Genomic DNA, 22048 nt, shown 5'->3' with positions numbered 1-22048 from the left:
GGTGCAATGAGGGAGCAACCGTTCTGATCTGAGGACACGTGGAGGTGCAATGCACAGAGAAAAGGGTTTGGACTGGATGATCTTTTAGGTCTTTTCCAACCGTGGTGGCTCTATGATTGTATGAAAACAAGAGACGTGCCCTGGATTGATGGTGGGAAGCAGAGCGTTGTGGTTGGGCCATGGCTGAGAAGCTCCTCGCTTGTGCGCACGCTTACATACACGGATAGTCACAGCACATGGATCACATACTTTTATTTACTGTTCGGACAGAAAAGAGCATGAAAGAAAACCCACCTTTGTTCCATTCGCTACATTCAGAAGAAATACAGTGGTGTGCTATTAGATGTGTGCTGCCCCTCCGTTCCAAAAAGGCAAAGAGCATAAACGAACAGCATTTGTTTCCAGAACACGCCAGTTGATTACAAAAACGCTATCAAAACTAGGAAGATCTACAGTACAGAGAAAGTGCTGGCGAGGAAATCATTTACTGCTACCATGAGGGGGGGAAAAAAAGCCAAATCAATTCACAGCATTTTGAAGGCCCATAAGAGCAGCTGTTCCTGTGCCATCAACAGGAGATTGATGTCCCTCGAGGTGTGACACGGAAGCGGCTCCATCCGCACTGCTGAGCTGAGCCATCCAGCACTGACACTGCCTGGCTGCAGCTCTGACACGCGGAAATGGGGGTGGAACCAGCAAGTTATGTGGGTCCACTCTTATACAGAAGATGCTGCCCCAAATGGCACAAGCCCACTGTGTCTTCCCAGTCAATTCATATCCACAAGTTTAAGATCATTCCTCACTTTAACCACCTCAGAAAGAAAAAAAGGACGTAGGACACCAAGGCTGCCTTGTCCTATCTCTCGTTACCCGTTTCCTCCAACAGCTTTGACTATTTCCTTCCCATCTGACTCCAGTCACCTCCACCTCCCATCCACCACCTTCACCCTCTGCTTCTCTTCACCTCTCTCCCTCATCTACCTGCTTTCCCATCTGTCCTTGGCTCCCCTCCAGACGTAGCTTTAGAAAACCAACGCATGCCTGACTCCGAACTTCAGCTCTGTTAATCCACCATCACTTCCTCGTCCTTGCGTTCCTCTGACCCAATCTGATTTGAAAGGTTGGAAGGCGCCGGAGTATTTTGCAGAAGAGAATACAGTGCTTGGGTGCTGCGTGGGGTTGGGGCTGTCCGTGTCCAAGAGGTTTCTCAGATGCAGTTTTGGATGATGATTTAATGGTAAGAGAGCCGAAATCGCTGCAGTCTTCTGGGAAAGGCTCACGCTCACCCCGTGCTCTAGCGGACGAGCGATGCCATCTGTGCTGCCACCCCGAAGGGAGCGCTGTAGGCTGCTGCCAGTCCTTGCAAGCCGACCACCAAGTAGCGGCATCCTTTCTGCAGGGCTTTGCCGACGTTCTGCAGGGAGAGGTGAGGGGATGGGGGGATAAAGAAAAGACGGGTAATGGCAAAGAGCTTCCCAGGAGGCTGTTCTGACAGCTACCTTAATGCGCAGGGTTCACAACCCAGAGAATGGGCTTCTCCCGCAGCTGACGAGGGCTTCAGCACGGGGCTGTTTTACAGTCTATTTTTACATAAAAATACACACCCACGGAGCACAGTCGCACCGAGCGGATGCAGCCTCTGCAGGAAGTGAGGCTTTATTTGGATTTTTATTCAGGAATAAAAACTATTTCGGTTCACATCCAGTATGCGTGTCCCCCAAAAACACGCCCCTATGTATGTTAGTAACTGAAAAGCAATTTGTGAAAAGCACATTTTGTGTCAAAACATGATCTTTTTTTAGTCAAAACCGAACGCTTTGATCCACGTTGATCCCTATATGCCCCACACCCCAGCTGCACTCACCAGCACCTTCAGGCGCTGTACCCTATGGCAGTGCTACGGAATCCATGCAATGCCAATGGGAGAGGCACACAGGGCCCCGGGGCTGCTATCAGCATCTGCACAGCAGCAGCAGCAATGGGCAAAACCAATCCCCTGCAATGCAACCACGCTCACAAACTGCTCCATGTGCAGCACGGCGAGCTCTCCCGCTTCGAGGCTGCTGCTTGAGGTGCATTGCCTGCAACTTGGAAAGCAATGCTGGAAACTCCAAATACCGAACCCATCACAGGACACTGAAATAAGTGGTCCCTATTCATCTCTCCTTTATGAAACACAAATACCCGTGAGGCAGCTCGTGACTGTGCTGTCAATTGCAAAGTCTTATGAGTTTCAATAGGGAATATCTTTGCCAAGCTAACTGGCGTTCTCTGGGTGCTGGACTTGAAGAAAGCCACCATTTTTGTTAGGAGTGCGGTAGGACGCCCATTCTCATACTGACATCTGTACTCTCAGGTAGGAAGCCACCCCAGACCCCAGACAGGCTCCTGCTGCTGGCACTGCAACTATTCCTTGCTATGGGTGCCCGAGACACGGCCCAGACGCCTGTAAGTAAAAGAAGAGCAGTAACCTCGTTCCCCTGGCACTCCGGCCGGCCGCACAGCCCAGCACCGCGCTCACCGGCCGCGGCCCTGCCCCGGGCCTGCCCCACGTCCGGCTGCGGAGGGGCCTTTGCTGGGTCCCTGGAAAGCACGAGGAGCGCTGGAGGAACTTCCCCGCGCTTTCTTTCCGTCATTTCTGCCCGGCAGAAATCAAGGTTAATGAGCTGGAAGCTCTAACGAACGGTGTCGAACTAATGACGCCGAAAGAAACGCGGAGCGAAGGCACGTCGGGCGCCCGTCCCGCGGCTGGGCTCGGCGCCGCTCTGGGGCTGGGAACGCGGCGTGGCCCCCCGCTCCTCACCTTGCCGTACTTCCTCAGCCTCTTGCCGTAGGGCCGCTTGCCGGCTGGGGGCGGCGGCCGCAGGGGCTGGTAGGAGTCGGGCAGGAGGGCGAAGCGCACCTTCCTGCCTCCCGCACCCTCCTCCTGCTCCGGCCGCGGGGCTCCGGCCGCCGCCTCCTCGTCCTCCCCAGGCAGGATGCACACCTGGTCGTCGCCGGGTCCCCGCCGCGAGAAGCGGCTCCGCGCCTTGGCCCCCAGCCGCGGCCCCACCGTCATGGTGCCGTCCCGCCCGCGCCGCCGCTCCCTCCGCCGTCGCCGCCTCACAGGTGTGGCCGGAGGCGGCCGCTGTCCCGCACCGGGGCGGCCCTCTGACGGGCATTTCCTCAGCCAGGAGCGGAGCCTTCGGCCCGCGGCTCCCCGCCTGCGCCCTTATAGCTCGGCCAGATCCCAAACGGTGGGAGATCGGCGCCTAAAGCTCAGGTCCGTCACTGCGGGGAACATCGTCCAGTCGCAGCATATTCCCGGCTGGGACGCACCCAGGGGCACCGCCGAGTCCAACCCCAGGCTCCACGCAGCACCACCCAAATCCAAGCCCTACGTCTGAGAGCGCTGCCCAAACAGCCCCTGAACTCCGGCAGCTCCGCGCTGTGCCCGCTGCCCTGGGCAGGCTGTCCATGCGCCCGCCGCCCTCCGGGGTAGAACCGTTCCCTGACCCGCCCGGCCCTCCCCCGACACAGCTCCACGCCGACCCCCGTTTACAGGGTTAGGCTCCGAGGGCAGCGGTGTGTGCCATGCCCAGCCCAATGAACTGGGCCGTCCGAGGGGCTGCGACACCCCCCTCCTCTCCTACAACTGCAGCACTTCACCATCTCCCAGACTCCGCAAGCTAAAGCCATGCCAAGGATTCAATACGCAGCATCCTACTGACTCCCATGCTTAAGCAGGTGCCGTTCACCAATAAAGCCAGCCGCTCTGAAAGTCCATTTTGTGGCCATTGCCATCTTATCCCTGCAAGTAATAACAGGTCTCTCTGAAAGCTTAAGGACGGGTCGGGGTGCAGCACGGCTTCAGCTCTGGCGCTCAGCTTGTGCCCGCACGGAAGCATTTTTCATGGCTTTGCTGCAGGGAGCACAGCTTGGCTCACAGCTGAGCCGTTCTGTTCCAACAGGGAACAAAAAAGGTCACATTCAACGGGATTTGGGAACCAGCACCATTTCACCCTGCTGGCAGTTACAGGCAATAGCGTCATTTACAGACTGACTGCTCCCCCTTTGGAAACATTGAATGGGCGTTTTGGGGTGCTGTGTTTCTTTGGGAGGGCTGAACTAACAGTTATAACCTCGGTCCTATTGAAACATCATCTGTGAAGGCTGGAGCACCAGCACAGCTCCTGTTACATGAAACACAAACAATCTGGGGCAAAGCCAGCCCTGTGAAAACACAGCACGTAAAGCAGGAAGCCATCCTAAGCACTTAATCTACCATCCCGGAGCATGACCTACATTTTTTACACCGAACCTTTCAAGAAGGCCAAGGGTTTTGTTTCATTACAGAGTTCAGATGCGACGCTGGATTCGTTCCACGGTTGCATCCTAGCGGTGTATTTCTGAGGATAAATGAACCTCCACGGTTCATTTACGGGCACACTGAGCAGACACACAATCCATCCCTTCCCCAGATTGGTCATTAACTCCTGAACAGCTCATGGCCACACATTCATTCTCAAGAAGCGCTGTGCCAGGGAGCCCATAGGACACAGCCCATAGGACACAGCACATAGGACACAGCACATAGGACGCAAAGGCTTCACTCTACAACACCCAGACACAACGCACACCTGCCATCAGAGACCTCTGGACTGCGTCGCTACCTGCAGTAATTGCTGTGCTTGCATAAAGGGCCAACGACAAGTGTTTTAGTATGGAACTGTTCAAGTAAGTTTTTAATAGAGTGCACCAGTGAATCAAGATGACTTGCATCAGATTTTGTTTCCATGAACATCAGATTTAAAAAGAAAAAGAAAAAGAAAGGGGCTACAGTTCTTTCTTTCCAGACACCACCCTTTTGCTAAGGCAACAATACACGTCCATTTCAGAACATAACTGTTACAGAGGAAAGCTACATCACAGTACAGTATGTCAAGTCCATCTCCGGCAAGAAGCCATTCCCGAATGGCACATTTACTACACTTACAGCCTTCTAAACGTAGGGTTACAGAGTTTACCACAGCTTTTTTTTTTTTTTTTTTTTTTTTTTTAATTATTATTTTTTATTATTATTATTTTTTAAAGTGACAATTTCTTAATGAACTTTTCTATTCTTCACAAGAAGTGTGCGGATGGGGCCCATATGTTGATATTACAGTAATTACGACATTAAATAACATTGCACAACCAACCTCTATGGTTAATTCCGTACAAAATAACAAGTATTAAAATGTACCAGTACTAGTGGTTTTACATACTTTATAATCATTAATCATGAAGGGGGTTGTTTGTTTGTTTTCCTCTCTTCCGTAGGCAAACGCCTAATGACAAAGCTGCACATTACAGGCATAATGATGTGGAATAAATACAAGAAACCTGGTAAAAACCTTAAACACAAACAGGTTACGTGGGAACAAACTTTACAACCACAAAAAGCATAACTCAACAATTCATCGTTATAAACAATGTATGTTCAGCTGTAAAATATGACGCGGAATTTGCATGTACTCTTTGGGGACACGTATTCCAAAAGCCAAGCTAATTCCTGAGGTGGTATTAATTAACTTATACAATTGGTCAACACTTCGGATCATCTTGTGCTATTAAACAGTCCCAATCTATTTCCACAGAATGGAATTTACAGCATTCGGAAGGCAGCCAACGAGTGATACTTCACACCGTGATACTCAAAGGAAAGAACTACAGTTCTCCGTTTTGGTGCTACATTTCTTAATGGGCCACGGGAGCAAGCGCTATCATCAGCGGACAAAACCCCACTTACGCCTGGTTTCTGTTCCCCCACAGCTCTGTGCCAGCTCCAGGCAAAACAAAGGTTTTCAACTATAAGTGCCGACACTGTAAACACGTTCGCATCGTTCAACTCAGCGCTGTCCAATAACAAGAGCCAAAGACCAGCAGGAACAGTCTTGTGTGAAACTAAAGCCAATTCATCCGTCGACTTTGGGTTCAAATCACGAGCAACCTTTAAATAAAAATGGTCATGCTACAGTTGTGAAAACTACGTTTGTGCATTTGACTCAGGACACAAGTCTTCTGTTTCTCTTTTTTTCTTTAAAAAACGCATGATAGAGGTAAGACTTATAAAAACCACCAAAATATGTAAATGATAGGGAAGAACTCCTCCAACTCAAAGCATCAAACATACATTTCTGTGCAGAAATCTAGACAACTATACAAGATCTGAATTTAAGCAGTCATCTTTTTATTATACAACCCTATGAACATAAAATGAACAGAATGCTCTATATACTTACCTGTACATGTGAACATAACTTCTTTAGCTACAGTTATTTAATATAGGTCATACTGGATTTAACTTTACAATTCTGAATAACTATGTATAACCTTATTGCAATAAGGGCAATTTCTACATGGGAGTTTCACAGGCCAATCACATTAGGCGTAACCAGTACATTCAAAGTGTAGATCGTGTATGAATCTTCCCTGATCCCAAAAGAATTTAGTTTCTCTTTACAGCTTCAGCTCGTTCGCTATCTTGGATGCAATGTTCTTAAACGCAATAGAAGTTCCAGATATTCTCTTGAAACGAACTCCATTGAGTGACAACCGCGGCAGTTTGCAGACCTCCATCTCCCACTGAACAAGGCTATCTTGTCGTGCGTCACCGTGAACACAGAAGAGCAAAAACCTCTCTTTTTGTTCATAATCACAGTTATTGGCGTCTAGCACTTTCCGAATCTCTCTCATCATATCGTTTGGGTCCATAGAACTAGTGGTCTTCATACTCCACGTGAACCGCAAGGAGCGTGGCTTCGAATCTTTGCTATCCTCCTTCTCTCTGTCTTTTGGCTCTCCAGAAACACTCCTGGAAGAAGCGACATACAGAACAGTCAGAAGCGAAAGCAGTACAACCAAGAGAGAGAAGAGAAACACGGGTTCTGAACAAGGGTTTCTAAACTGCGTTAAACGGTCACTGGTTGAACAGTTGTGCATTCATGTGCAGCATTGCACCGCACTGGGAGCTGCTACCAGAGCTGGTGCAGCTGCCAGTGGTGGCACACGAGCAAACGCAGTTTGGAAATCCCTGTTCTAAAACCTTCTGATGACAACACATGTAATGGTAACTGCAGACACATGTTACTCCATACTGCTCCAAAGGAGGCGGGAGCTATGTAAAAGCATGACTGAAGTTCTGCTGATTTCATGATCTGCAGCATGCCATACACCAACAAAACTGAAGTTGAGGGACACAATCCTGAAGCATAAACCATACTGTAGAAGCAGCAGAGGAAGTAGTAACCCCATCCTGCAATTCACAAGTCTTCAGTTAATTTCCCCTCTACCTTTTCCAACCCCCACTTCTCCCCTCCCCCTGTTCGCCTATTTTTGACCTCTCTCTGTGCAGACCTTATAACGACGTGCTCTATTTCAACTGATGAAGCAGAATTTTGTGCTTCATCACAAGCACATCTTGTTTGTACGTTCCCAAAGTACTCAGCCAACACTGAGAAACAGCACTCGTTATTTTAGAGACGTCTCAGAGCCGACAATTTCTGTTCTTGTCCCAGGTCTGTAAGATGCCTGATGCCTCCTCCATCCATCACCGGTTGAAAGTGAGGGGAGGAAGGTGCTGTTCTCCATTTAATAGTCTATAATTTATTGCTACTCAGAGAGAAGCCAAAGCAAACACTTAAATTTAACATTCATTGTGATCTCCCAAGAACCACATCAATACTACAGGATAGAGCATGACAGGGATAACATCCGAAACAACTTTTAGCCCGAAACAGACAATGTAGGATGACAAAAAGTAGAGGAAGCTAGAGAATGAAAGCAAGAGCTGAAAGCAACTTCACACTTAATTTCATTTGAACGTTTAATGTCTTTTCTTTCATCGTGTCATGAATTCTAGCTATGACAGACTTCAATGAAGGTAAAACGTGCTGTGTGCTAAACAGTTTATCCAGCTCAGAAATTTACTTTTTATTTTATTATTATTATTAGGTTTGGTTTGTTTTTGTTTTTAGATAAGGGTCTAGTGTCTCTTTTTGGAAACTAAAAACTTTCTGTACTTGACCAGCTTAGAATGCAAACTGCAAAGCCTGTCCTTCAGACAGCAGGAAAAAAAGTTACGCACTATGCTAAGCACGCTGAAAATGCAGAATTAAATGCTGAGAGATGGCAAAAGAGCAGGTATGCTGGAAAAGGAGCATATGAAGGAATGCTTTGCTACTAGAGCATCACCTACAGATTTGTGCATGGCAGCTGCCATACGAATTCAGTGTTTAGCAGTCACCACCCTTTTTGTCTGAATGTCACTTACTTTTCTTTCTCAGTGCAAAGTGGCATTCATTTAAGCAGGCACAGTAGGGTGTTTACTTCTGGCAAACAGTAGCTTCGGTAATTAACACGGTATGCAGACAACTGTAAGAATTTAGTGTATAGATCTATACACACAGACACACACAAAGCACGCTACATTTTCCACTGAAACCAAAAGTAAACACCGTGAAATACTGAGAAGCCAAAGCATGATTTTAGATGTCTAAATGACTGGTTTACTCCTATCGGGACATAATTATTCAAAGGAATAGAGGTTTATATAAGTATTTTGCAAAAGAAAAAATAAAAAAAGCAAGAATGATTGGCAAAGGACCTCACCGTAACCTCCTCCCCCCCTCCCCCCAAATCCACAACATTACTTAAGCACTATTCTATTTTACACCCTGATTTAAAGTCTTTAAGAAATCACTTAAACCGTGATGCAGAAGACCTAGGAGCGAAGTATTAATAGTGGCTCCTCACCTTGAGGTGTCAGTTCTGCCACTGGCTTCGCCTTCACTTGGATCCCTCAAAACAAAGTTAAGGTTGAGATTCAATGATAAAGGTGAAAAATAAAAGTTAAGAATAACCTGCATCTAGTACAATGTTAAATAGCTACTGAAGGATAAAAAAAAATCAGTGTAATAATGTCAATCTAGTACTGTTTAATAGTATTTCTTCACATCTGTGATTTTTATTTCCCTTTATGACACCTTCCCTTCTTTCAGCTCTGAGGTGTAATTTTTACTCTTTGTTTTTTTTAAACCTCATGGTAAAATGAACACGTTGTTCTCAGCCTACTGCAGACAGAGCAGATGCCACACGTAACTCCAGCAAGCACGGAACAGCAGCGGTAAGTTGAGGTGGGCTGGGGAGCTCAGCTCAGCATCCCTATGGGCCAGGCCTTGCTGTGCTGACAGCACTTCAGTGCGTGCCCACCCTTAGTGGACTCAGGGCAATAAGGACAAGATATGCCTAAGAATCTTCCAGTGTTTGGGGTCCAGCTCAGAAAGGCTTTTTTAACATCTGCTCAACTTTAAGCACGTCAGCTGTTACACTGACTTCAGTTAAGGTTACTGGTGAGCTGGAAGTTAACTGTTTCATTTTTTCCCCACCTTGTTGAATTAGAATTGAACTTCATTTAGGAGATATTTTGTAGTCTGAAGCAGCTGGCAAATATATTCACAGACCATATGAGCCACCTGGTTTATTATAGTGCTGCAGTGCAAACATTTAAAGGACACAACCTTAATGAACTAATTGTAATACCTTCAAAACAAACACTTTAGGAACCACTATCAGAGAAGTATCGTTTGTTATAAAACACTGATAGAAAATACTTTGATATCCTACGCATAAAACATTCTCGTTACGCATTTATTTGATATACTTACCAAAATGGACATTTACATTTGCCAAAAGATTAAAAAAAGATAAAAAAGATAAAATCTTTTGTGATACCTTCTGATCAAAGTATGCTTTAAACCATTATTTCCTCAACAGCACAGAAGTCGAAGGCATGCAACTTACATGATGCCAACTGAAAGAACTGGAAATAAACAAACCCATCTATGTAATCCCAGCCATTGTAAGTCTCAAACAGCCCAAAATAAAGGTCTTCACTACAAGCAAATGTAATTTTCATCTTCATTTTTCACAGTATAAACATTAGTAAATCATATTAAAAGTGCTATAGAAGAAGGTTTGTTTCAAAAGACAACACTGTTTATAATACATTAATTCTAACCATGTGTTTTATGACAATATTATTGTAGCTTAACATAACAAACATAGTAAAGCTTCCATCTCTCTCTTTAAAATGAGGAAGTTCAAGGTACTATTCCTCATAAGAAAACCCTGAGCTACAACATAAGCCAGCCTGCACTCAAGAAATTGATCGGTTACTTATCAGAAAATACCCTTCTTTCCATTTGGAAATCTACACTGCTAATGTAGTTGAGTAACTTTACTGTAACTCTCACAGAGAGAGCAGCCTCTCTCCCCCAACTTTGGAGATAGCAACAATGGGGGATCTGTCATCTTCAGGTTTCTGAAACAAGAAAACGATTCACGTACTCCTTCTTTTCCCTTCCCTCCCTCATCTTCACAGACACAACACTGGCACGCTTTCTGTAGACCAGGTGAAGTCACTTTTACTTCGCATTCCAGGCTTTCACTCTCCCTTTGTAATGTCACCTTCACTAATTCATGGTGAGACTGGAGTAATTGAACATCTTCCCCAGCTCCACTCCTCACAGCCATACTGCTGTTAGCATCACCATAGGGGTGAATGCAGTTCCAGGAAACTCCACTGCACGTGTCCTTTCTCTTCTTTCAGAATCCTGAACTTAATTTTGAAGGCTTTTTACTACACCGTAACGGCATGACATGAGAGGCTGCACAACACTGAAATCATAACTAACGACTCATTGAAGGCACCGTTTAAGCTCATTTGATTTTAACTTAGAAGTAGCACCTTTACCTTTCAGCTATAGAGCACAAACAAGAAAATTGAGAAGCATTCTCTTGCTCTTTCACAATGAAGGAACAGGAGAATAGCTGGTCAAACAGGAATGTTACTCCATACACAAGTAAAACAAGGCAGTTTCTGAAAGGAACACACAAAACGGCATTCTAACTCAATTTACATACATTGCAGGCTGTTGAACTGGAAATTCTCAATGACTTTGCAATTATGGCCCTACTTATAGGCTGGGCACTTAGAAATGGAGGTACTAACCTGCGAACAAACTTGGAAGTTATCTTGCTTATTATACCAGTTGATGTCCCTCTTCTAGCATGTGCAAAAGCACCGGTTTCATGTGATGGTGAGGCAGGTGGTCCATTGTAAGTGGCATTACGCCGCTCCCTTAGCTGCTCACCATGGAAAGTGCTTCGACTTGAACTCCCCCGAGGAAAGCGGGTTCGGTCTGGAGTGGTAGTGCTAATACTATGAGCAGACGGGGAAGCAGCAGGCACTCTTTGAGTTGCACTGCTGGGAAAACAGAAGCATAAATAAAGAGCAAGAGTGTGCTAAAAAACCCTCCTACATGACAACCATTTCGCAATGATAGGAAAAATCTCCACTCAAGTTTTCTGTTTAAAAACAAACTTGAATCTGCTACTGATTTGAGTTTCAATGATTCATGCTTGGAAACGAATCAAGAGATTTTCAGTGTAGAATCAACTACCTCAGGTATTAAGAGCAGTTTAAAATAAAAACATACGAAGATAATAGGACAAAGAAGAGAGATAAAAGTCTTAGTGAGATCTGAAAGTGTTTCCCAGCCTGAAAAAAAAGCCATTAACCAGAACCTTCAACATTGAAGTACTCCGAGAGCTTAAATATTTCTCAAATAGCCAGATGTCACAAATGTATAAAGTTATTTGGGCAATTAATAGTAGGAACCTTACAGCGCTTTCAGACAGAAATAAGCTTAGTAATCTCCAAAACACTCCAGTATTTCAGTTGAACTTATGGCAGTCTGTGTTGTATGGCCCTGTCTAAATTAGTTACATTTAGACCTAGCAGTTTTCCAGAAGCTTCCAGAGGGAGGCAGTCAAGGAACTTCTTTAACTTTATGCAAAGGCATCGTGAACAAGATTGGTTTTTAAGTCACCTCTAAGCACCCAAATTACTTGAGTGAGTTACTGTGTCACGTTACATTCTGTTACGAAAGTTTAAAATTGAGTACAAACATATCAAAGTACCTAACGAACTGAAGAACATCATTTCTAAAGCACTAAGGAAATAGTAAGCAATCTATTACCTTGGTCGGTAACCTTCAGTGCCATCTTTGATGGTTGGCAGTGTGACTTTTATAGGGTGACCAGAAGCAGACATAGACTTCTGATGTCGAGGCCGTGTTGACACAGCAGAAGCTACTGCAGAGCCTGCAGAAGACGTGCTACTTGCAGACATTTCTGTTAGGCTTTTGTCACAGCAGCAAGGCAGGAGGGACAGAGAAATGAAAAGGAAAAAGAACAGTTAAGTGTAAAATCCTGCAGTATGGAATATGGTAAGTTGTGTTTTCTTTTAGAACATAGCAAGTGCTGTTTAGTCAGGAGACAGAGTGATGAGGCTGCCTACAAAACTATCTGGTTTCATGCTCGTAGTTCTATGACTTCAACTACTATTGTGGCAACACCTCAGAGAGCTGTCTATGCACACAAGGAACTGCTTGCATCTTCTTGTGCAGCTACTTATCAAGCAACACAAGACTGTACTTGTTTCTGAAAATCATCTCTGATACCATAAAGAATGTCATCATGCTGTAAAACACTTTGGACAACGACAGCACTGAAATCTGAAAGATCTTCTGGTGATCAGCACCTGGAGCTGCGACGCTGGATGTTTCCCAATAGATGAAATCCTTACAGACCAAACTCATGGTAACCAAAACCCCACAGCCCACCTTTAAGCAAGTACTGAAAGCAAAATAAAACATAGGAAGCTATAAAATACACTCAGGAGATGTATTAGAAGCACTAACAAGTCTAAATTCTTCAATATTTGAGCAATTATGAAGGGAATTGAAAGGTTATCCAGAAGAAGAGGCAAAGACAGATCTACAAGTTAGTATTTCATCACAAATATTGATGCTGTGTTGGATGAGAAGATAAAAACACACAGTAAAACTTTACTTTTCATACCATGTTTCATAATTACACTGATTACTGCATAACACACTCCTATGGCTCCAGTCTGTGTACCCAAATTAACACACAGAAAAGAATACCTGTTGTCCTTCCCGTTCTGTATTGCAGAATAGCGATCTGAAGAACGTTCACAAACGTAAGTGTTCCTTCTTGTCATTCCACTTCCAGAAAACACATTATTCTAGAAGAAAAATTAAAGCATTTCATTTAATTTCAGTCTTCTACTGTGTTTTATGTTGTACAGACAGCAAGCCTGGGATATCGAAACAGAATTTCCACCATTCCCAATGCCTTTAATGTACCAAGTTAATATGCTAACCCAAATCAGTTACATTGCTAGCTACTTTTATCCCCTCCCAATACTTTATTCACCATCTCCTTACTGTACCATTCCAAGTTCACTAAGAGAAAGCATAGAGAAACTTAATTTTGCTGATATTTGCTTTACTAAATATTACAACTCAATTTCTATATAATGCACTACTGAATTATTTGACTCTGGGACCAAGAGTTGAAACAGTGAACTGGAACTTCCCCAAGAACACATGCATCTGGCTGGCTTAAAGGCTTCCCTGCACAGATTAGGTTGCTAACTGGGGCTCTGACTTTCAAGCTTGCTACCTCCCTTGTCAAAAGGGTTTTGAAGAGAAAAATGAAAATATTATCGGTCTTCGTCAGTCAGACCTGAGATCAGGATGCAGAACAGAGAAGAATTTGACCATGAGAATTTATAGTAACATGTGGCAGAAGTGTCTTGTAGCAATGAACAGTGATGAGACCTTATCTCTTTCTGTTACTAACTTTAGTTCACACACAATTAAATACATACAAACATTCTCATCCTCTCCTCCTGCCAAGAACAGAACTGTATAATGAAAACTTGCTCCATTTCAAATACATTAAACTCAGCTCTGCAAGACCTACTTTCCTGATCTACAGCTTTTCTGCTGTAGTATTTCCCTGCAGAAACTCCTGAATAAACTGTTTCAAAATAATTTTGCAAGGAAGATTAAAAACTACAATAAATATTTTTGAAATTAAACTCTTAGAAGTTAGACTAATATGACTGAAGATGGTAAATATGCTACAGTGTAAGAAGGACATAAGGTTTGGATTTTGGATGGTGCTGTGTGGAGCCAATGGTCAGACTCAAGTGATCCTTATGGGTGCCTTCCAACTTGGGATAATCTGTGATATCAACAAGTACACACAAGGGAACAAACGGGTTATTCCCCTTCATCTCATCCCATTTCTCAAGCCAAAAATAGAGCAGCTTCAAGAAAGAGAAACAGGCAGAGAAACAGATAGACAGTTCATGAGGGATATTGCAAAATAACATTCAGATGAATTCTCTGATTCAGGAAGACCTTTGACTTTCTTGTTGATAACACAAGCATCAGAAACCAGGGAAAGCATTAAAAACCAAGAACAGAGCACTCTGTATTAGCTCTGATCCTACATTCTTTCCTTAAGTGTTCATTATTTGCCTTGACAGATCTTCAGTTTGCCCAAGTGCAGATATTCGCACGCTTAGCACTACATCAGTGTTAGGAAACATAGTTAGGGAGGGAAGGGAAAGGTTTATTTTAAACAATGTTCATTGTAGCCTATTTCTGTTTGCCAGAAGAATATGTCAGAAAAAGGATCAGTAGCTTGTTCAGTAACCATTCTGCCTATAATAATGTTTAGAGAAAAATTAACAAAAGCACACACACTCACACTGGGAACTGTAGTAGATTTCTTTCTTTCTGGTCCCACAAGTGGACTTGCAGCCATCTCTCCTTTGGATCCCACAGTTGTGCTGCTAAGTTTGCGTGACACATCTTTGTCCCAGTCTTCTTTCTGTTCACTTTCCACACTGTTTGCCTGAGCCCTTTTTGTGTACGACACAGTAGGAGGAATTGATGGACCAACTGTCAAATAAAAACATTATTAGCGATACCTAAAAATAATCTCTTGGTCAAAACAGGGTTGGTTCTGTTTTTTGTTGTTGTTTTTTTTCCTGACTCATGGGGATTATATTTGGACTTTCTGAAGAACTACAACTGCCAACTCAGCACACACATCAAAGCATTAAACTGAGCTTTGACAGTCTAAGTCCTTCTTATACATGCTCCCTGTATTAACAACGTGCAGTTGAGAATTAGTTTCAAGATTCATGTATAGATATAAAGTAGGAACAGTATAATTCTCATTTGAACCAGCGCAATTTCTGCAGTATTATTAAGAAAGCGAGAGGAAGTGTCACATTTTTGACTCCTTGTACTTTTTGATGCATATATTTTCCTGAATCCAGTAGGAAAGGTATTTTTCCCTCAAAAATGCTAAGGCTATTTTCTTTAAAAGCACATTTATACTTGGAAAATAAAAATCATTATGGGGGGAAGAACTGTTAAAGAGCTTTGGGCCAAATCCTTCATCGACAGGATTTTATGCTCTCATGAAATAGTCACATCAGCTAATGATGTTTCACAATATTGATGAATTTGTTTTTTTAAATGCCACGCTAACACACAGGGAGAATAGCACTGCAAAAAAAGAAACTGGAAAGAACAACGTACGTTAGAGAGAAGGGCAAAACAACTTAAAAATTATTCAAGTCATTTGGGAGTTCTTTATGAGGAAGAAACCTTTCATTCAATATTTTACATACACATTCAATTTTGATGCAACTAGTTGCACCTGAAGATGTTTCCTGAACACTTGGTAAAACCGTTGTTGCCACTAGGAAAAACAATTTGGCCCTAACTCCAAATGCACTGCTAGATGGAATGGGTTGCACGTTTTGAGTTTATTCAGATCAATATTTTGCTTCTACTTCCTAAACAGGAAACATCCTCAAGCTCTTATTATTAGTGAATCAACCGAGTAGCAAGACAAAAAAAAAAATAAATCTAACTTGCATTGACCCGGATTTACCATAGAAACGTTCATACAGATAAAAGCATCACAGCGGAGCATGACGAGATACACAACAAATGCACAGAGTGGTGGACCGGCCAGGTTCACAAAACACTGCACATTCAGACTTAAATTGTGTATGTTACTTTACTTGTTGGAATGTCATCCCCACCATGATCACTGAACCGCCGTTGCTTCTGATTGGTAGATATACTCCGTTGGACCTTCAAGTGAGCAGGAGACTGAACAGAGCTGTTGTTGAGGTCACTGCTGGGACGAGACCTTTGACCCAAGTTGCTGCTGGACAGGGAGTCGCCTCCTTCAAACTACAAGAAAAACAGTTTTGCAAAGCATAAAAGTGATTCAACGTTTCTGGGTCTTTTATGGCATAAGAAAGTGAAGAGTTCCAACGAAAGGCACTATCCTTTATATTTAAAATAATATTCACAGTTCAGTTTCCAAGATGGTTTCCAATCGCTTAATTTCGTATGTTTTAGAAACTCGTATTTAAAGCTAAAAAGTTACTGAATGCTTAAAATAAAATCAGGATAAACTTGACAGGAGTCAAAGCTGCATTAAACATGAACCAAAGAATTTCTCCTCTTGCATTTTTTTTAAAATCTTAAAGAAAATTTACAGCATTAAGTCAGAGGGGCAAGTATTACTTATTCAAGGACTTCCTACAGGATCTGAAGTGTCCTTATAAGGTACGGAACTCTGCTGTTGGTTTCATGGTACCTAAGCAGCATAAATCATTAAGAGCAGTGGAAGAAGAAATTTCTTTCAAGAAGCTCTAGTCAAAACTGTTTCAGGTAGATTCTCTCCACGCTCTGCCATCACAAGGAAATTCTGCTTCAGAGGTTTTGTGAGAAAGCACATTCATATCAGAGCTACACTATCTCAGAAATGAAGGAAGGCCAAGGAAGCGTCAGGAAGACAGAAAGTCCTTCAAAGAAGAAAGCCTATGTTCTCAGCTCTTTTACTGTATCCCAGGAGATCTACAGATACAACTAGTTTCAAAACAGCCAAAACAATTCCTATCACAGACTTACTAATGGCTGTGATTAAATGATTATACAATGATATGTGTAACATCATAAGTCAGAAAGGATGAGTCTGGTTCTGAGAAATCAAGGATGTCACAGCTAAGAAAAGCAATCCATTTAGTTAAATTCTTAACTAGTTCAGATTTTAACTGCGAACACCTATCACATGACAGGAAGAACACTATATATGAGTAAACAGGAAGATATACACTTAGTCTATTTCTTCATGTGGGAACTAACAAGGTACCCAAGAAGACATAAAAAGAATGGGTAATGCATTACTGAAGTTACCAATTCTAAATTACATTTTAATATGTTAATTTATATTTTTCATAAAACACTGACCATCAGAATATTCAAATCAACCAGACCTAAAGCCCTAGATAACATATGTAAATTAGGTATCACTTACTTCAGGTGGTTTTCTACCTAGAAGCAAATAAGTAGCCATGACTTCATCGTACTTTTGGTTTACTAAAGACTCGTGGATTTCTTCTCTTGAAAAACCCATCGTGACCATAATGTCTAGAAATAAAGAGAGATAGATACATTAGCAGAATTAAGCTTTTGGGATTACTCTCAATTCAGAACACTGCAAACAAACAAACCACAACAATGTAATGATGCAAAAGGTAACTAGAATTCAAATCACTGAGCACCTCTGCTGTGCAAAATGGGAAAGATTGTAATTCCTTGCTTTCACTGTTCTTTTCATCTTGAGTGTAATCCCACAGATTCAACACTGGCAAATAGAAGCTACAACTGCTACAATGCCAACACAGTACCATTCTCTGACCACAGCTGATAACGAAAATGTTACTAGCGTATCAAAGTCCCTTTCCTTTTGCCTTTTGAATTCTGTAATCTGATTTGTCCTTTCCTGTGCATGGAGATTCGTGTCAGTTCTGTCGCAGTAGCAGTTACAAGGAAAGCGTTGTAATGAAATTTCTCATTTAAATAAGGAAATATTCTACGTGTATAAGTATCTTAAATTCTGTTAAAGAGTTTAATTTGACATACAAGAGAGAATTGCCTGTGTATGTAATACACAGCCTTCTTCTAGAAGTCTTACCTATTCTCTTGGTGTCATTAAAGTCTGGTTCAGGCTCGGTATATGGCTTCAGTTCTTCCTCTTCGTGGCCAACATTCATCCACCGATCCTTCATAATTTGCTATGAAAAGAAATTAATATTTACAGTACTTGATTAAATCTGTGCCAGCTGATTTGAGAAATAGAACAATATGCAATTCAAAATGATTAGAAGGTTGCTCTCTCTCCCCCATCTTTCCCCAACTCACATCTTCTCGTATCTCCTTTTCTCTTTCACATTCTTTGTTTCTCATTAGTTTATTTACCCTATACAGTATAAGCAACCAGCTAAAGCATCAGAAATACTACTGGGACAAAAAGAATGCAGTTGGAACAAACTCAAATCTTTCATTTTGTACTCTTCACTTCCATCAGTCTCTTCATCCTGTGGGGCTGAAGGATTGACACGCACGCCCTGATCTTAGTTATGGTTCCTGGCCACTACTACAAAGCAGATTATATCAAAATAAATAACTCCTTCAAATAATAGCAAAGCAAGAAACTAAGGAATAATACATAAGCATGTCTATACTTCCCAGAATCGTTCAAGGCCTTGATTCAAACTATTATTTTCTTCCTATGGATCTTCCCACTGCAACGGAACTAAAGACTCCACAGTCTTTAGGGGATGATGCCTCTTAACTCTGTCCGTGCCACACAGACATTAACTTTAAAAACTTCTCCTGCATTCTTTGAAAATAATTTCCTTCTGCTGTGGCTTGGACCCCTTGTATGCCTGCAGCATCCATCAGCTGGAACGCCCAACCATCACTGCAATTTCTCCTTAAGGACATATTCATCATCTTTTTATAAAACAGCTAAATCCAATTTTCCTCCTACAGCTTGAGGCACACATGCCTCTTTTGGGGACAATACTAATATTGCTTACTAGATTGACAGAAGAGTGAAACAAGTGCCAATAAGTCTAGTTTCCCACAGGCTCCAAATATGCCTTGCAAACATCCAATTAAGTTATCTCTAACATAGAGCAAAAGACTCAGTTTTCCACTGATATAACCTAATTCTTTGTATGCAGTGCTGCTGCCAAATTAAAGACACAAATAGCTGTATCCTTACAAGTGCAATATAAAACTTCGTAGTGGAACCCGTTAACAATTTGCTGACAGTAAGACTTAAAGATTTATTCAAAGTTCTACCTACCACATAACTGACTTTTTTTGCTTTTGTGGGTGGCTGGGGTGGGGGAAGAATTGTCACCACATTGCTATATTGCATTTCTGGCACACAAACCCTGAGCTTACTTAGTGATAGATTCTGGTTATTTACTTGTGGCCTTGTAATAACATGATTGACTCTCAAAGGCGTAGCGTACAGCATCTGCATTTGTGGCTGTTTGTTTTTGTTTTTGTTTTTTGTTATCATTATAATACTGCTAATTAAATATTTCACTAACCAGAGGGTCTCACAGACAGTCTCAATTAGTGTATCACTCTTAAAACAGGTTCTTATAAACATTCTGAAATGACACAAATGATGTTATTCTAGGATCAACATTCTATCTCTGAAAGTCAGCTGATTACAGAATAGCAGCCTTGGTCAGGGTATCTAAAGATCTGATTATCATCAACCCAAACTGTATTTCAACCAAATAAATATTATTAAAGTTTCTATTGAATGTCAAGGCTATATAATAAAAATCCTGCCTGACCGAAGGTCTGTTTTGTCTCAAAACTATGTGCTTTATTACGGTTTGTAAACACAGATCTGCTCTGTGGGTATTTCAGTTTTGAGTCGCAAAGAACTTGAGGATGGTGGTGGGGTGATGGATTTCCTGAAAACCTGACAGAGTTCCACATATCTTCCAAAACTGTTTTCTTTCTCCATTTCTTCCTGGAAGGTTTATAGTTCTATAGAAACATTCTCTTGCTTCTCAAGTGTTTCCTCTCTGCTGCCAACCAGCCTGCAACCAATACATACTATCTGAGTAGAAGTTTACCTGATTCTTACCAGAGGAAGAGTGGTAAAGGATACATATGCAGGATACATAAGCAGTGCTGATACTGTATCAGCCTCAGCTCTGCTGCTAAGTCACTGACAAGCACACTATTGGATGGTCTGGGAAAAGTATGCATGGCAGCCATGCGTGCATCTATGGCTAGCGCTGACCAAGCAATTTTAAGACAAAGCACAAAGAAAAAACACTTTTCCCCAAGACAACATTATCTTTCTGCCTTTTAAAAGCTCCTCCTAAGTAAGTACTTCTAATTCCAGTTATGTATTTTTAGAAGTGCTCGCACAAATGTAACGGCTATTTATTTCCAGACCAACTACTAAATATATACTCCAAATGTAATTTTAGGACCACGCATTTAAAGGAAGTTTGTACTGCCTCTCCCCCTTGCATCAGTGTACTGACTACTGCCCATATCATCACTGTTTTAGTACTGACTCAAAACACCCCTGTCCCATGTTACATTTACTTCCATACAACCTGATTACTATGCTGCTCCCTGTGAGGCTGCTACGCAACATCTCTCTCCAAGGACAAAAAGGAATTTTAAAAGGACTAGAAAATGCCATGATATTCAAACGAAAGCGAAATTACGTCTGAAGAGAAACTGCAACTGCTGAAAATACAGAGAAAAAGTACTATAAAATGAAAACGTACTTCCTAAAACTGAATTGTGACATTGTAAGGAGAGAGGAGCAATCTTTCAATGTCTTGTGATGGTTAAGCTCCTATCACTGTGTCCTCTAGATGAGGATGGATACAATACAATTAATGAATACCCAAACGGAAGTCATCACTCACTATTCTCTTCTGTGCAGATTATATTCAAGTTAAAACTGCTCATATTAAGTCACAAAACAGTAACAGCTTGAAAGAAGCAGACACAGCTCAGTAAATGCATGCGTCCTTGCACAGGTAGCATCCATGCCAGGAGGCAGAAGTCACACCAACACGAATATAAAGCTGCTTAAAAAGGATTTCATCTCTGGAACTCTATTCACTGCTGCACAGCTATGCACAGAAAGATAAAGCAAAGGTCACTGGCGATTAACTCATGCAAATACTATTTTCAAAGCATTTATTTATCTTCTGTTCTACTTTCATCTCTATGGTAAGCAGGTGTTACTTATGCTTATGGTACTGCTTGCTGCTGTTATTCCTTCTTTTTTTCCCCCAAAGAATTCCTCAAAGTTGAAGATATTTATGATCTTGTCCAGTTTTCTCCATGTTCTGAGTTTATTATCTGATCCAAACAAGTGGGAGCACTTTGCACTTTGAAATGCTCTTAGATTATAGTCTTCAGTTAGTTGCAATTCACTAACATCTACTCAAGCTGAGGTTTTGTTTTGGGGAGTGGGGTGGAATGGATTGTTTATTCGTTTTCAGTAAGATTTTTGGTTCTTTAAAATAGGAGATAACTATCATAAAAGATAAAAGAAGACTTAAGCAGTGACTATATTTCACTCATTCTTGATCTAAACCATAGAATGGCTTGGGACGGAAGGGACCTCAAGGATCATCAGGCTCCAACCGCCCCCACTGCAGGCAGGGCTGCCAACCTCCATATCTAATACTTGACCAGGTTGCCCGGGGCCCCATCCAACCTGCCTTTAAACACCTCCAGGGACGGAGCATCCACAACCTCTCTGGGCAGCTGTGCCAGCACCTCCCTACTTTCCTGATAAAGAGCTTCCCCGTTATCTAACCTAAATCTTCCCTCCTTCAACTTAAAACCATTTCCCCTTGTTCTGCCATTATCTACCCTTGTAAAGAGTTGACTCCCCTCCTGTCCGTAAGCTCCCTTTAGGTACTGGGAGGCTACAATGATGTCACCCCACAGACTTCTCCAGGCTGAGCAAGCCCAGCTCCCTCAGGTGGGATAATACTTGTCATTTATTTATTTAAAGGAAAAAGGTTTAATTACTTACTTCCAAGCTGCCTCGTTTGATTGGATTTAGTACTAGTAGCTTCTTAAGTAGGTTTTCACAGTCTGTGGACATATAGAACGGAATACGATACTTCCCCCTCAGTACTCGCTCCCTCAGTTCCTTTAAAATAAATTGTTAAAAGATGAACCTACAAATGACA

At 42.4% G+C, this 22048-nt stretch overlaps 2 protein-coding genes across 11 annotated transcripts in view; both read right to left on the bottom strand.

The window, feature by feature from the left end:
• Positions 1-236: 236 nt before the first annotated feature.
• C3H1orf115 (chromosome 3 C1orf115 homolog) lies at positions 237-3170 on the bottom strand. Its single transcript, XM_072332684.1, has 2 exons — positions 2804-3170; positions 237-1414 (listed from the first exon to the last, which is right to left on the bottom strand). Exons 1-2 carry the CDS (start codon positions 3056-3058, stop codon positions 1295-1297), a joined length of 375 nt encoding a protein of 124 aa, XP_072188785.1. The 5' UTR covers positions 3059-3170; the 3' UTR covers positions 237-1294.
• Positions 3171-4701: 1531 nt separating this feature from the next.
• The window catches only part of MARK1 (microtubule affinity regulating kinase 1), a 51654-nt gene continuing 34307 nt past the window's right edge, over positions 4702-22048 (bottom strand). For 2 of the 10 annotated variants that reach the window (XM_072331619.1, XM_072331628.1), the window contains 10 exons: positions 21889-22008; positions 17971-18070; positions 17311-17423; positions 16004-16178; positions 14671-14864; positions 13032-13132; positions 12063-12224; positions 11033-11287; positions 8776-8820; positions 4702-6835 (listed from right to left, as the gene is read on the bottom strand). In XM_072331619.1, the coding sequence (XP_072187720.1) occupies positions 6481-6835; positions 8776-8820; positions 11033-11287; positions 12063-12224; positions 13032-13132; positions 14671-14864; positions 16004-16178; positions 17311-17423; positions 17971-18070; positions 21889-22008 (1620 nt within the window). In that variant the 3' untranslated portion in view covers positions 4702-6480. The remainder of the gene's footprint in view (positions 6836-8775; positions 8821-11032; positions 11288-12062; positions 12225-13031; positions 13133-14670; positions 14865-16003; positions 16179-17310; positions 17424-17970; positions 18071-21888; positions 22009-22048) is intronic. The other 8 variants (XR_011903051.1, XM_072331620.1, XM_072331621.1 and 5 more) reach the window with 8 other exon arrangements.

The sequence above is a fragment of the Excalfactoria chinensis genome, chromosome 3, assembly GCF_039878825.1.
Source record: "Excalfactoria chinensis isolate bCotChi1 chromosome 3, bCotChi1.hap2, whole genome shotgun sequence".
Lineage (NCBI taxonomy): Eukaryota > Metazoa > Chordata > Aves > Galliformes > Phasianidae > Excalfactoria > Excalfactoria chinensis.
Note: the sequence above shows the minus strand (reverse complement) of the source record. Positions and strands in the feature narration are given on the sequence as shown.